General features: G+C 33.4%; 1 protein-coding gene across 1 annotated transcript; it reads right to left on the minus strand.

Annotated features, from left to right (window-relative positions):
- Nucleotides 1-4,330: 4,330 nt before the first annotated feature.
- On the minus strand, nt 4,331-7,401 carry LOC120283730 (putative pentatricopeptide repeat-containing protein At3g01580). Its single transcript, XM_039290454.1, is given in 2 exon segments — nt 4,331-5,583; nt 5,585-7,401. Coding segments are annotated over 2 exon segments (2,973 nt in total). The 5' UTR covers nt 7,394-7,401; the 3' UTR covers nt 4,331-4,419.
- Between the last annotated feature and the right edge of the window lie 9,094 nt (nt 7,402-16,495).

The following is a 16,495-nucleotide window of genomic DNA, read 5'->3' on the forward strand; positions in this document are numbered from 1 at the left end:
AGAATTTTAGTAGAATATAAAAAATTTTAGATGACAACTAAAAAGCCAATGAGGTAAATAAGATTTTTACAAATATTTTTTTTAAATTATATATATATATATATATTTAAATAGCATATATTTTAGAAAATTAAGTTGCTGAATAATAAATTTTACAAAAAAAAAAATAATTTGTTACTATATAACCAATTTATTAAATGTCAAAAGGTTGAACTATAAAATTTTATAATTTTTTTTAAATTGTAATATTTTTTTAGCCTATATATACTAATTTGTAAAAAGCCAACTCATCAAACTATAGAGTCTTACAAAAAAAAAGAAATTATATAAATCAGTTTGTAAAATATTAAAGAGCTAAACAATAAAATCTCACAAAGATTTTTACTAAAAATATTAGTTTTTATATTATATGCATTAATTTGAAATAAATTATATATATATAATTAATTAAAAAACAAAAAACAGGGGGGCTTGACCCCCATTGGTCCACTCCTAGCTAGCCCCTACTTATAAGGTATAACCTCCCCATACCTTGTCTGGTAACTCCGCAGAAGGAAATGGGACAAAGATGTAATTAGGTTAAATTATGATATTGCCTGAGACAGACAAATAAAATAAAATATTATAAGCTCTAAAAAAATACATTTATGGTGGTCACCCAAATTAATTCCGGCAGTGCCTAAACTAATTTTGGTAGTAGGTCCTCAATGTGTGTCGCTAGAGATGGGCATGAACAAGGACTGACAAGGGACTGACGGAAAACTGACAGATTTTGGTGTGGGTGAGATCGCTCTGTTGAACTAGTCTACGGAGAATTCTTCCAATTGACCAGATTTACTTAGATCCGCACATCGTTGTTTTCTAAATACTATTGTTCTAGATTTTCTTGATTTGGAAGCAAGACTATATATTCTAAAGATTCTTTCACGGTAGGTAATCATCCATTTTATTTTGTGATTTTTTCCATTCTTTTACTTGATGTAGTAATCATTGTTGTGAATTAAATAACTTGGACTTCGATTGGCAGGCATTGATTTTAAGGCAGTGGCGTTAATGACTGAGAGATTTAGTGGCAGAGACTTTGAAAATCTTCTATCAAATGCACAAAGCGGTAGTTACTTTGAGAGATGGAAGATTGGTGATCTTCAATATAACAAAGTTGTAGTATTAGTGAATTTGCAATGCACAAAGCGGTAGTTACTTTGAGAGATGGAAGATTGGTGATCTTCAATATAACAAAGTGGCAGTATTAGTGAATTTGCAAGGAGACTCGGGCTACTTTTACTTTTTTAAATGTGAACCAGCTTGGTTACCTGATGTTGGTGGTCTATGGACCATTCAGAAATCTATTAGAAAGGTATTATATTAATCTCTAGTTTTAATTCAAAGTCTCATTTCATAAAGATATTGTGTTAATATCTAGATTTGATATAACCAAGTTGCTTTTTTTTTTCTTTTATATATGTGCTTGTGTTGTAGATAATTAGTTTGCATAAGCTGCCTAAGAGATCAGTTGTCCTAAAACTAATAATCCTCTTGTTTGAACCTCGTTGTGGGAAGACCTTTATAGTGCATGCTGCCACCATCGCTGCTTCTATGTCGTATTAACATGCCCCTGCAGAAGCCATAAGATTCCTTCTATCTATATTGATGCATATCCTTATCTTAAATTATAGGCAAATTGAATGGGTTTTTAAATTCATTGACTATTATCTTTTCATTTCAGGTCCATGCTTTATTTTACAAGGTAAAATTTTTGTTCTTTGCTATCATATTATTTGGTTGCATGAGAGTTAAATTGGATTAGCAAAGATTAAATTAGATAAAAAAATAGACTCATTGTTAACTTTTATATTTCTTGGTTTATTATGTCTTTTTTGCAGTTAGCAATAAAGCTTTACTATTAAAAAACAAGGGATCCCACATCTCGTCGGAATCTGTCAGTCCCTTGTTAGTCCTCTGTCGGTAAAATGTGTTTAGTTGTCACCCACCCTAATGATTTTTGAGAATTATCTCATATGTGGAAATTTGTGGATCAATGGTAACAAACTTGCGAACATATAATGGATCAATGAAAAAAATAATTTTTTTGCCAATGTTAAGTAAAAGAACGAAAAATCACAAAAATAAAATGAAAATTTGAGTATGATAATAAAACCTTATATGACAGCACCCTTGAAATATATAATCTAGCTTCCCAATTAGGAAAATCAACAACAACATAAAAACAAGTAGATCTGGTATGCTAGAATATTATGCATGATAAAGATAGTTAAATTCATAACTTTACATAAAATTAAAAAATTAATCTAACATATTTGTTTAATTCAAATAGTAATCAAAACTAACACTTTACTAAAATACTAATAGAAAAATAGCATAGACCAGAACCCTATCCGACCCATCAAAATAGTCAAGCACCATTATTAACTGCAGGGGACTGACAGGGGACTGATATGGGATTGACGGGGGACTGACAAATTCCGGTTAAAGGTGAATTGCTCCGTTGAGATCATCAAAGAAGTGGAGGGAGGGTTATGAGAGATGAAACTCGACAATGATCGGGAGGGAGATTGGGATGATATCTAGGGTGGAAATTTAAATGATGAATTAGGGTATACTATTTTTTGGATCACAGTTCTTAGTTGGATCCGAAGAATTCTTTACAAATTTTTTTTAACATTTTTTAATATTTTATATTGATTAAAGTATTCTAAAATGGCAAGTCATAAGATCATAGCATGTTAATATTAAAAAAAATCTAGACGGTTATAAACGGCAAACATGACTACCGTTTTCCTTATTGATGGGCATATTTTTAAGAATAAATGGATTTGAAAGGCATAAAAAAAAGTAGATGTACTACAAAGTTACATTTTGAAAAATAAAGGGACTGTATGGAGAATTTTTCCAACCTACCTGATCTACCTGCACCTGTCACATCATTGTTGTTTTCTAAATGCTCTTTTCCTGGATTTTCTTGATTTAGAAGCTAGATTGGATATTCTAAAGATTCTTTCACAGAAGGTAACCACTTTTATATTTCTATTTTATTTTGTGATTTTTTGCATTCTTTTACTTGAAGTATCAATCATTGATGTAAATGGAACAGCTTCGGTTGGCTGGCATTGATTTTCAGGCAGTGGCATCAAGGGATTTGGTGGCAGAGACCTTGAAAGTCTTCTATCAAATGCACGGCTTGCTTCTATTACCATCGGCGAGTTTTGAGGGCAAGGCCCTCAACCTCAAATGCTGAGGCTTCTGGTTGTTGATGACAGAATTTTGAGGGACATTGCTTTAGAGGGGCTCTCAGTGCCAAAAGTTGAAAGGGATATGCTTAGATCGAAGTATGAGGAATTTATGCAAGCTAGATTTCAGGTTTAGCCGGTGTCCAGCCAACCATTAATTGTTGAGGCAGTTCTGGCCAATTTTGATGGTCTTATGTGTTTTCTTTCCAAACGTCATTCTTAAAGTCACTATGTTTTCCATTCATTGTTTTTAAGTATAATTCCTTAAACAGTCCCCTCTACTTTTCCAACTTTACTTTGAACTATAACCTTTTAGCTCATTTACAATTTTAATTTAACTATGTTAGTCCCTCTAAACCCTAAACCATCAAAAGGACTGGCTGACATGGGACTAAAAGGTTATAATTTAAAACGTGAGACTGAAAAAGTAAGTTTAAAAAATGTTAGAGAATTATACTTTATTTTTAACGAAAACTCTGGTATTGATTTCTTTCCAAACACCATTCTTAAAAACAAAATATTTTATCCTACTTGCTCTCTATCAAGTTTTTATTTTTTTTAGTGTTTTTGGGTATGTATTATGATTAATATCGTTTACATTTTCCTTAAATACATTATGAGCTTGATTTTGCTCTTAATCATTATTTATATATCTCAATACTTTTGTTTTACTGGTAGTTTAGATTATATTGATTCTCATACTATATGGCTAACAACTATTTATTAAATTAATTATTTTTTATTTCCATTATTTAATACGTTGCTTTAATTTTCTATTAAATTCATGTGTATAGAGAAAAATATTGGCATCATGGCAAGTATTTTATGGAGAAATATCTTTAATTTTTTTTAATTATAAATAAAGAGCTTTTGCAATTTCTATATTGTTACATTTTTTTCTTCATTGAGATTTGCTCACAAATTTTAAATATATCCAATTTTATCATAAATAATTAAGAATTTTAGTAGAATATAAAATGATAAACAAATATCTTAAATAGGTCTTTAAAAAAATAAAATTTAAGTAAAAATTAATTTTTGTTAAATAAATTAGAGGTTATATTCCTAAAATTCTGCTTTAGGCCTATACTTAATTAGCCAGAGCTGCACCAGGGACAAAATTGTTTTATATTTCCCTGATGCACTCCATCAGGAGAAGAGAATAACCGAATTAATTGTCAACAATAAGAGCAACTCCCGGTTCTTTCTTCAATCCCTTCATTTCCATATCATATCTCACTGTTTTTGAATCATTCCACCTTCCATCCACTGCATAGATGTTTGAAAGCATCACATATGAATTAGAGCTACAACTCTTCAACTCAAGAAGCAATTTACCAATTGCTTCTCCAATTTCAACATTTCCATGGCTCCTACAAGCTCCAAGTAGTGACTCTAACAAACTGGAACAGGGCTTAAACGGAAGCCTCCTAATAAGATCATATGCCTCGTCTAAGTATCCCGTCCGGCCGAGGAGGTCTACCATACATGCATAATGCTCCATCCGTGGTTTTATCCAGTGATCCTCTATCATTGACTTGAATATAACTCTTGCTTCCTTGACCAAGCCTGAATGACTGCAAGCTGATAATATGCTAATGATAGTAACATCATCAGGTTTCAGTCCAGCTTCCTGCATCTTGGAGAAGAGATTGAGAGCGGCAAGACCATCGCCATGGATCCCGAATGCATTAATTATCACACTCCATGTGATAGTGTCTTTGTTGTGTGTAGTGTTGAATAACTCTTTTGCAATAGCTATGCTCCCGCATTTGGCATACATATCAATTAGAGCATTGATTACAGAGATGTTTTTATCGAATCCTTTGCGGATTATGAAACTTGTGATGCACTGAGCCAGCTCTAGACTCCCCACAACAGAACAGGCGGAAACTAAGATCAAAATGGTTACTGAATCGGGTTGCATTCCTAACGTAAGCAATTCTTTGAAGCAAGTAACAGAGTTTGCTATGTGTCTGCTTTGGAGATAAACTGACATCTTTGTGTTCCAAGAAATAATATTTCTCTTATCCAGCTGTTCGAAAAGTAGACAGCAATAATCTAAGTTCTCGAATCTAGCATACATGCACATGGCTGATGTGAGAAGAGAAGACTCCATGATTGAAAAATTTCTAAGAGCAAATGCATGGATTGACTTGCCTTGTTGGTGAAAGATGCATATGGGCAATAAATTTAATAAGGTTACTGAGTTAGGTTTCTGACCTCCCATCTTCATCTGATCAAACAGAACCATTACCTCCTCGAATAAGTTACAGTCACGGTATCCCGTCATCAGAGCATTCCAAGATACAACACTTTTCATCTCTAAACTGTTTGAAAAGTAGCTGACCAGCTTGCATGTTACCACAATTAGCATACATACTTATAAGTGCATTAGTAAGCTGGGTATCGGAGGAGTAACCACTTTTGATAACCAAAGCATGAAAAGGCATCCCTGTGGTTATCTCGTCGACCTGGTTAAAGCCAGAGATGATGCTGATCAGGGTGATCAGATCAAATTTCACACCTTCTTGACCCATCTGATGAAAGAAAGCCATGGAACCTTCAGTGTCTCCTATCTTACCCAAGCCTGAAATCAAAACATTCCAAGATATTACATTTCTTGCCTTCATCTTGTGAAACAAATTGAGAGAAGCATCGAGCCGATGACAAGCAGAGTACATAGATAATAGCCCATTAATCACATTCACATCTGAATCGAAACCATTTCTAATGATGTAAGCATGGGTGGAATCACCAGACCTCAAGTCCTGAGATATGCTACACGCAGAGATAACACTGATCATTGAGATTGCATCTGGCATAACACCTCTAGCTATCATGTCGATGAAAATGTCCAAGCTTTTGTGCCATAGCCCATCCAGAAGGTAGCCAGAGATCATGGAGTTCCATAATAGAAGGCTCTTTTCTGACACCGAATTGAAAAGATATCGAGCTGCATCTAGCTCCCCAAGCTTAGCATACATTGACACAAGAGCAGATACCACACCGTCATTATACGTCAGACCAAATTTAATCCCAATAGCATGCACTGACTCACCATAGCAAGCATTTGCAAGATTACAGCAAGACGGAAGAACAGACACCAATGTGACCAAATTAGGCTTCGTATCAGAACGGTGCATGAGTTGGAAAACTCCACAGGCTTCACCTGGTTCACCAACTTTAGCATATGCAGATATCATGGCATTCCAAGCAACTACGTGTTTTTCAAGCATCATTTCAAACAACTTCCTCGCAGAATTCAAGTCACTGAAACAACCATACATTGAGATCAAAGTAGGCGTCATAACTTCATCATCCAAGACCCCACATTTGATAGCAAAACCATGCAAAGATCTACCAGAACTTAATTCTCCTACTATCATGCAAACAGGTAACACACTTACCAAAGTGCTCGCACTCGGCATCAAACCAACAGCCAACATCTCCCGGAAAGCTTCAAATGCCTCTGGGCAATACCCATTCGTCAAATAACCGCAAACTAAAGCATTCCAAGAGACTAAGTCTCTTTGAGACATTTGATCGAATACCTTCTCCGCATATTCCATAGAACCCGTCTTAGCATACATATCCAGAAGAGAAGTCTGAACAACCGAATGACCACCATACCCAGTTTTAAGCACAACACAATGAACTTCTTTTCCCAACCTTTGAGTACCAAGAGCTGCACAAGACTTGATCACAAAGGGAAACGTGTAATTATCCGACTGAAAATTACATCTCCGCCACCACGCATACAAGTTAAGAACATGATCATAAAAGCCATGATCCGAGAGGCTGCGGACAGTGTAGTTCAGCAGCAACAAGGTGGGTGCAGCGGTTGTTCTATAAAGGGAAAGCACAAGCTCTGGGAGGCCAAAAGATGCATACTTTACAATGGTTTCTTTGAGAAAGAAGGTGCTTTGGATGAATCCAGTAACAATGAGAAGGGAATGGAGCTTGTTGAGAGAAGATATGGAGTTGGAGTGAGGGTGCAAGGAAGTAGTGAGGAAGTTGGTGAGGTTTTGAATGGTGGGAAGGTGGTGAGCGGAGGAGGTTGTGAAGAAAGTGTAGTTTTTTTGCAGGAGATGAAGAACAGTGGAAGGGAGGAAAGATTTGTGAAGGCCATGAAGAACGTTCATTTCTTTGGCGGGAGTGAATTGAAGAAGGCTTTTGCTGTATTTTTCATGGTTGCATGGAAGTTAGTTTAAAGTCACAACAATTATACCCTTTATTTTATATAAGGTGTGTCTAAACATTATATTATGCCCATATTGGGTTTTAAAGGGTAAAGAAATTATTTTATTAAAAAGGGAGATATACGTAACAGACTTGATAAATGAATGATAAGTCATAAGTCATCGTTTAATTAAGAATAAGAGAAATATCATGTACCATCTACATTTTTAAAAGGTATTTTTTTCATTTTAGTAAATATTTCTTTACATGAGATTTTTTAAATAATAGAAAATTTAAACATAAGAAAATTATCAAATATGATGTGTATTTTATGATAAATTAATGATGAGATTGAATTTAGTTCATAAACTAAAATAGATTAATATGAATTTTGATGCATATTTTAGGAAAAAATAAAAATAATAGTATACTAAAAAATTATAATGTTAAGAATTTTTTATAATATTTTTTTATATATTTTATAAATTATTAATTTTTATTTTTAGTGGCCTTAAATAGTTGAGATCAGGAAAAATTATTATTATTTAATGAGTTTTTTATTGTATTGTATGTGTTTCCAAAATACATTAAAAAAAACCCCGATATGCAATTTTCCCTCTCGAGCTGGCCTTGCATGAATTTATATGCATGCGAATCCTGTTTCTATGTTGTCATATAAGTAGATGCAAGCCCGCTCATGCATGATGCGTGCAAATAAACTATTTAACATCTTAATGTATTATTTTAAATTTTTGAAGAATATTCCAGATTTAATATTTTATTAAATAAATATGTTTATAATAAAATGTAAATAGTTAACTATAATTGGGTCCTACATTATATTAAAACTATGAGTGTTGTTATATGTATGTTCTAAATTTACCAAATATGTTTTCTCCCAGAGCAAATTTGCACTACCAAAGCAAATCTACCATAAATAACATAGGAAGAAATAATATCCAAAAATAAAAGTATTGTGAATTTTAATCTCAGATACATTAGTGAGTCTATAAAAAACAAATGTCATCAGGAATACTACAATTCATTCTTCTATGTACAAATTTGGGAAATAAATTAAGACAAAGTTGATAAAGAAAGATGATGAATCACAGAACAAAAGAGGAATATGTTCTGTACTTTTAACTGCATACTTTCATGAGTTTCATCACACCTTTTTCTTTTATCAATTTTCAGCTTTTATAATTAAATAGGCTTAAAGCGTAAGCATTACTAAGTAGAGAACAGCCTAACTATGTCAAATGCCAACATTTTTGTATAGGAAGAGAACTATACTAGGCTAGCCAAACTGATCAATCTTCTATGTAGAAAGTCAAATCTTGATGCAGCCATTCAAGATATATATGTTTCCAACCATCTAAATAGATTGTTCACTAGCAATGCTTTCCAATTTTGTATTGGGCCAGAAATGATGAATCAAGTAGCCAGAGAGAATTGAATCCAGCTTTTCATATTTAGTTACAAAAAATCATTTGCACCAGCAAATTCTCATTTAAGAAGAAACGGTTATATCTTAAAGAAGGCTAAGTCACAAATCAAAACAGAAAAGAAGTTATATTGAGGCCATTAATGACTAACACTCTACCAACCAGACGTACTGCAGGTGGATAGGGGAAGCATATATAGCACATAACAATATTATGCGGCTATGTAAGCCAATTACAATGTAGCAGGAAAGAGAGTAAAATTTTAATCCCCTTGACAAACACTGAAACACTCATTTGTTAACTTTAATCCAGACCTATCTATGGAACTAATTGACTACTAAACTTGGCATCACTAACCCTATGAATTCATTTGCAACACAAATAATAATACGAATTCATGTCCAACACTGCATACCTATTACCCTGAATTTATGCTGTTAAAACATTTCACATTGAAATGCATTAAATAAATAAACTCCCCCGCATAAGTGGCCCAACTATAGTTTGAATGTGCAATCCTTAGCATGTCACTTAAAAAGAAATTCAAGGATGTTGGAGACATGATATTCAATTTGTCCAATGACCCACACATAACAAGCCAACCATCTAATCCTCCACTTCATTTATTTTAGTTAAAAAAATAAATTTGATATATGCACCATTAATAACTTATGTCGAATTATAATTTTTTTTTTTTACTTCATAACAAAAAAAAGTGCAAAATGATATCATAAAAAGCACAAACCGGTTTTAAAAAGCATAATTGCCACTAGTACTTCAATGACAAAACTAGTAACTCAAATGGCTTCCTGGAGGTTCCCAATAATAAAAATAAAATTAATAATAATAAAATACATGCTCCAACTGACTTTTTGGACTCATTTGGTGACACGGGTCGCCGATAAAGCTCTCACCGAGTGGTGAGAGTTTAATTCTAGATTGTGGGCACATTTTTTGGAGTTGTGAATAGTGGTTGTGTATGGGTGGTTCAAAGACTCCACGTGAGTAGCCCGCATCTTCATTTATTCCACCGAGGCTTGTGCACGTCCCTGGGCCTTTAGGGATTCTCCCCGCTCTTTTTTCCAAAAAAAAAAATAATAAAATACATGCTGCTTCCAAATCATCAGTAATAATAGTTCCAAGTTTTACGGCCAAAGGATAATTTCTCCTTGTAATGTTCAACTGCATGATTATTATCGCTCGTTCCATTCTCCTTATTTCTCCCACATAAGACTAGTCCGTCAGTTAAATTATGCCAGAGATTATCAAACTCATCACATATGCAGCATTTCCATCCTTATGGGGGGTATAATGACACCACTGTTCATCTGTTGCAAATCTAAGGTATAGGCGCTGGTTTTCTTTTTTGCGACGGTACAAGCAGCTACTTGGTCTTTGCATTCAGCACCCTCAGCAAGTAAGACGGAATCAACAGCTAATCTCATCTGCTAAGTACAAATAGGAGTATGAATGTTGGAAAAGTTTCCCAGAAGGTACTTATAAGTAGGGGGCATAGGCAGAAATATTTTTTAAAGAGGGCCAAAATTTTTTAAAAGGAGCTAAAAAAATTTTTAGATGACAACTAAAAAGCCAATGAGATAAATAAGATTTTTACAAATATTTTTTTAAAAAATATATATATATATATTTTTAAATAGCATATATTTTAGAAAATTAAGTTGCCAGATAATAAATTTTACAAAAAATAATAATAATTTGTTACTATATAACCAATTTATTAAATGTCAAAAAGTTGAACTATAAAATTTTATAATATTTTTTAAACTGTAATATTTTTAGCCTATATATACTAATTTGTAAAAAAAAAGTCAACTCATCAAACTATAGAGTCTTACAAAAAAAGAAATTATATAAATCAGTTTGTAAAATATTAAATAGCTAAACAATAAAATCTCATAAAGATTTTCACTAAAAATATTAGTTTTTATATTATATGCATTAATTTGATATAAATTATATATATATATATATATATTATTAAAAAAACAAAAAACAGGGGGGCTTGACCCCCATTCGTCCACTCCTAGCTAGCCCCTGCTTATAAGGTATGACCTCCCCATACCTTGTCTGGTAACTCCGCAGAAGGAAATGGGACAAAGATGTAATTAGGTTAAATTATGATATTGCTTGAGACAGTCAAATAAAACAAAATATTATAAACTCTAAAAAAATACATTTATGGTGGTCACCCAAATTAATTCCGGCAGTGCCTAAACTAATTTTGGTAGTAGGTCCTCAATGTGTGTCGGTAGAGATGGGCATGAACAGGGACTGACAAGGGACTAACAAGGGACTGACAGGAAATTGACAGATTTCGGTGAGGGTGAGATCGCTCTGTTGAAGTAGTCTACGGAGAATTCTTCCGGTTGACCAGATTTACTTAGATCCGCAAACGTTGTTTTCTAAATACTGTTGTTCTAGATTTTCTTGATTTGGAAGCAAGACTATATATTCTAAAGATTCTTTCACGGTAGGTAATCATCCTTATATTTGCATTTTATTTTGTGATTTTTTCCATTCTTTTACTTGACGTAGTAATCATTGTTGTGAATTAAATAGCTTGGACTTCGATTGGCAGGCATTGATTTTAAGGCAGTGGCGTCAATGACTGAGAGATTTAGTGGTAGAGACCTTGAAAGTCTTCTATCAAATGCACAAAGCGGTAGTTACTTTGAGAGATGGAAGATTGGTGATCTTCAATATAACAAAGTGGCAGTATTAGTGAATTTGCAAGGAGACTCGGGCTACCTTTACTTTTTTAAATGTGAATCAGCTTGGTTACCTGATGTTGGTGGTCTATGGACCATTCGGAAGTCTATTAGAAAGGTATTATATTAATCTTTAGTTTTAATTCAAAGTCTCATTTCATAAAGATATTGTGTTAATATCTAGATTTGATATAACCAAGTTGCCTTTTTTTTTTTTTTCTTTTATATATATGCTTGTGTTGTAGATAATTAGTTTGCATAAGCTGCCTATGAGATCAGTTGTCCTAAAACTAATAATCCTTTGTGTGAACCTCGTTGTGGGAAGACCTTTATAGTGCATGCTGCCACCATCGCTGCTTCTATGTCATGTTAACATGCCCCTGCAGAAGCCGTAATATTCCTTCTATCTATATTGATGCATATCCTTATCTTAGATTATAGGCAAATTGAATGTGTTTTTAAATTCATTGACTATTATCTTTTCATTTCAGGTCAATGCTTTATTTTCCAAGGTGAAATTTTTGTTCTTTGCTATCATATTATTTGGTTGCATGAGAGTTAAATTGGATTAGCAAAGATTAAATTAGATAAAGAAATAGACTCATCGTTAACTTTTATATTTCTTGGTTTATTATGTCTTTTTTGCAGTTAGCAATAAAGCTTCACTATTAAAAAAACAAGGGATCCCACATCTCGTCGGAATCTGTCAGTCCCTTGTCAGTCCTCTGTCGGTAAAATATGTTTGGTTGTCACCCACCCTAATGATTTTTGAGAATTATCTCATATATGGAAATTTGTGGATCAATGCAAACATATAATGGATCAATGAAAAATAATTTTTTTGCCAATGTTAAGTAAAAGAACGAAAAATCACAAAAATAAAATGAAAATTTGAGGATGATAATAAAACCTTATATGACAGCACCCTTGAAATATATAATCTTGTTTCCCAATTAGGAGAATCAACAATAAAAAAAAACAAGTAGATCTGGTATGCTGGAATATTATGCATGATAAAGATAGTTAAATTCATAACTTTACATAAAACTAAAAAATTAATCTAACATATTTGTTTAATTCAAATAGTAATCAAAACTAACACTTTATAAAATACTGATAGAAAAATAACATAGACCATCACCCTATCCGGACCCATCAAAATAGTCAAGCACCATTATTAACTGCAGGGACTGACAGGGGACTGATAGGGCATTGACGGGGGACTGACAAATTCTTGCTCCATTGAGATCATCAAAGAAGTGGAGGGAGGGTTATGAGAGATGAAACTCGACATTGATCGGGAGGGAGATTGGGATGATAACTAGGGTGGAAATGAAAATGATGAATTAGGGTATACTATTTTTTGGATCACAGTTCTTAGTTGGATCCGAAAATTCTTTACAAATTTTTTGTAACATTTTTTAATATTTTATATTGATTAAAGTATTCTAAAATGGCAAGTCATAAGATCATATGCATGTTAATATTAAAAAAATCTAGCATGCTCGACGGTTATAAACGGCAAACATGACGACCGTTTTCCTTATAGATTGATGGGCATATTTTTAAGAATAAATGGATTTGAAAGGCATAAAAAAAAGTAGATGTACTAGAAAGTTACATTTTGAAAAATAAAGGGACTGTATGGAGAATTTTTCCAACCTACCTGATCTGCACCAGTCACATCATTGTTGTTTTCTAAATGCTCTTTTCCTGGATTTTCTTGATTTGGAAGCAAGACTGGATATTCTAAAGATTCTGAAGGTAATCACTTTTATATTTCTATTTTATTTTGTGATTTTTTGCATTCTTTTACTTGAAGTATCAATCATTGTTGTAAATGGAACAGCTTCGGTTGGCTGGTATTGATTTTCAGGCAGTGGCATCAATGGATGAGGGATTTGGTGGCAGAGACCTTGAAAGTCTTCTATCAAATGCACGGCTTGCTTCTACCACCATCGGCGAAGTTTTGAGGGCAAGGCCCTCAACCTCAAATGCCTTATTGATGACAGAATTTTGAGGGATATTGCTTTAAAGGGCCTTTTAGTGCCAAAAGTTGAAAGGGATGAAGTACGAGGAATTTATGCAAGCTAGATTTCAGGTTTAGCCGGTGTCCAGCCAACCCAACCATTAATTGTTGAGGCAGTTCTGGCCAATTTTGATGGTCTTATGTGTTTTCTTTCCAAATGTCATTCTTAAAGTCACTATGTTTTCCATTCATTATTTTTAGGTATAATTCCTTAAACAGTCCCTCTATTTTTCCAAACTTACCTTTTAGTCACTTTACTTTGAACTATAACCTTTTAGCTCATTCACAATTTTAATTTAACCATATTAGTCCCTCTAAACCCTAAACCATCAAAAGGAATGACTGACATGGGACTAAAAGGTTATAAGTTAAAACGAGAGACTGAAAAGTAAGTTTAAAAAATTTTAGAGAATTATACTTTGTTTTTAACGAAAACTCTGGTATTGATTTCTTTCCAAACATTATTCTTAAAAACAAAATATTTTATCCTACTTGCTCTCTATCATGTTTTTATTTCTTTTTAGTGTTTTTGGGTATGTATTATGATTAATATCGTTTACATTTTCCTTAAATACATTATGAGTGTGATTTTGCTCTTAATCATTATTTATATATCTCAATACTTTTGTTTTACCGGTAGTTTAGATTATATTGATTCTCATACTATATGGCTAACAACTATTTATTAAATTAATTAATTTTTATTCCCATTATTTAATACGTTGATTTAATTTTCTATTAAATTCATGTGTATAGAAAAAAATCTTGGCATCATGGCAAATATTTTATGGAGAAATATCTTCAATTTTTTTAATTATAAATATAGAGCTTTTGCAATTTCTATATTGTTACATTTTTTTCTTTATTGAGATTTGCTCACAAATTTTAAATATATCCAATTTTATCATAAATAATTAAGAATTTTAGTAGAATATAAAATGATAAACAAGTATCTTAAATAGGTCTTTAAAAAAATAAAATTTAAGTAAAAATTAATTTTTGTTAAATAAATTAGAGGTTATATTCCTAAAATTCTGCTTTAGGCCTATACTTAATTAGCCAGAGTTGCACTAGGGACAAAATTATTTTATATTTCCCTGATGAACTCCATCAGGAGAAGAGAATAACCGAATTAATTGTCAACAATAAGGGCTTGTTTGGATTAGCTTATAAAAAAAGTGCTTTTTTTGCCTTTTGTAGAAGCACTTTTGGGAAAAGTACTTTTGAGTAAGTTAAGTGCTTATAAAAAAAGCTGGTCTTTTGTAGCTTATAAAAAAAGCTGTTTTTGGGCTTATTTTACAGCTTCAGCTTATCCAAAAAAGCTAATCCAAACACCAATAAACCATCATAAGCACTTAACTTATGAAATAAGTGCTTTTGGATCAGCTATAAGCTGATCCAAACAAGCCCTAAGAGCAACTCCCGGTTCTTTCTTCAATCCCTTCATTTCCATATCATATCTCACTGTTTTTTGAATCATTCCACCTTCCATCCACTGCATAGATGTTTGAAAGCATCACATATGAATTAGAGCTACAACTCTTCAACTCAAGAAGCAATTTACCAATTGCTTCTCCAATTTCAACATGTCCATAGCTCCTACAAGCTCCAAGTAGTGACTCTAACAAACTGGAACAGGGCCTAAATGGAAGCCTCCTAATAAGATCATATGCCTCGTCTAAGTATCTCGTCCGGCCGAGGAGGTCTACCATACATGCATAATGCTCCATCCGTGGTTTTATCCAGTGATCCTCTATCATTAACTTGAATATAACCCTTGTTTCCTCGACCAAGCCTGAATGACTGCAAACTGATAATATGCTAATGATAGTAACATCATCAGGTTTGAATCCAGCTTCCTGCATCTTGGAGAAGAGATCGAGAGCGGCAAGACCATCTACATGGATCCCGAATGCATTAATTATCACACTCCATGTGATAGTGTCTTTGTTGTGTGTAGTGTTGAATAACTCTTTTGCAATAGCTATGCTCCCGCATTTGGCATACATATCAATTAGAGCATTGATTACAGAGATGTTTTTATCGAATCCTTTGCGGATTATGAAACTTGTGATGCACTCGAGCCGACTCTAGACTCCCCACAACAGTAACAGTGGAAAACTAAGATCAAAATGGTTACTCGAATCGGGTTGCATTCCTAACGTAAGCAATTCTTTGAAGCAAAGTAACGAGTTTGCTATGTGTCCGCTTTTGGAGATAAACCGACATCTTTGTGTTCCAAGAAATAATATTTCTCTTATCCAAACTGTTCGAAAAAGTAGACATCAATAATCTAAGTTCTCGAATCTAGCATACATGCACATGGTTGATGTGAGAAGAGAAGACTCCATGATTGAAAAATTTCTAAGAGCAAATGCATGGATTGACTTGCCTTGTCTACGAAAGATGCATATCGGCAATAAATTTAATAAGGTTACTTTGTTAGGGTTTCCGACCTCCCATCTTCATCCGATCAAAGCGGAACCATTACCTCCTCGAATAAGTTACGATCACGGTATCCCGTCATCGAGCATTCCAAGATACAACACTTTTCATCTCTAAACTGTTGAAAAAGTAGTCGACCCGACTTGCATGTTACCACAATTAGCATACATACTTATAAGTGCATTAGTAAGTCGGGTATCGGAGGAGTAACCACTTTTGATAACCAAAGCATGAAAAAGGCATCCCCGTGGTTATCTCGTCGACCTGGTTAAAGCCGGAGATGATGCTTCGATCAGGGGTGATCGGATCAAATTTCACACCTTCTTGACCCATCCGATGAAAAGAAAGCCATGGAACCTTCGAGTGTCATCTGTCTTACCCAAGCTCGAAATCAAAAACATTCCAGGATATTACATT

The sequence above is a fragment of the Dioscorea cayenensis genome, chromosome 19, assembly GCF_009730915.1.
Source record: "Dioscorea cayenensis subsp. rotundata cultivar TDr96_F1 chromosome 19, TDr96_F1_v2_PseudoChromosome.rev07_lg8_w22 25.fasta, whole genome shotgun sequence".
In the NCBI taxonomy this organism is placed as follows: Eukaryota; Viridiplantae; Streptophyta; class Magnoliopsida; order Dioscoreales; family Dioscoreaceae; genus Dioscorea; species Dioscorea cayenensis.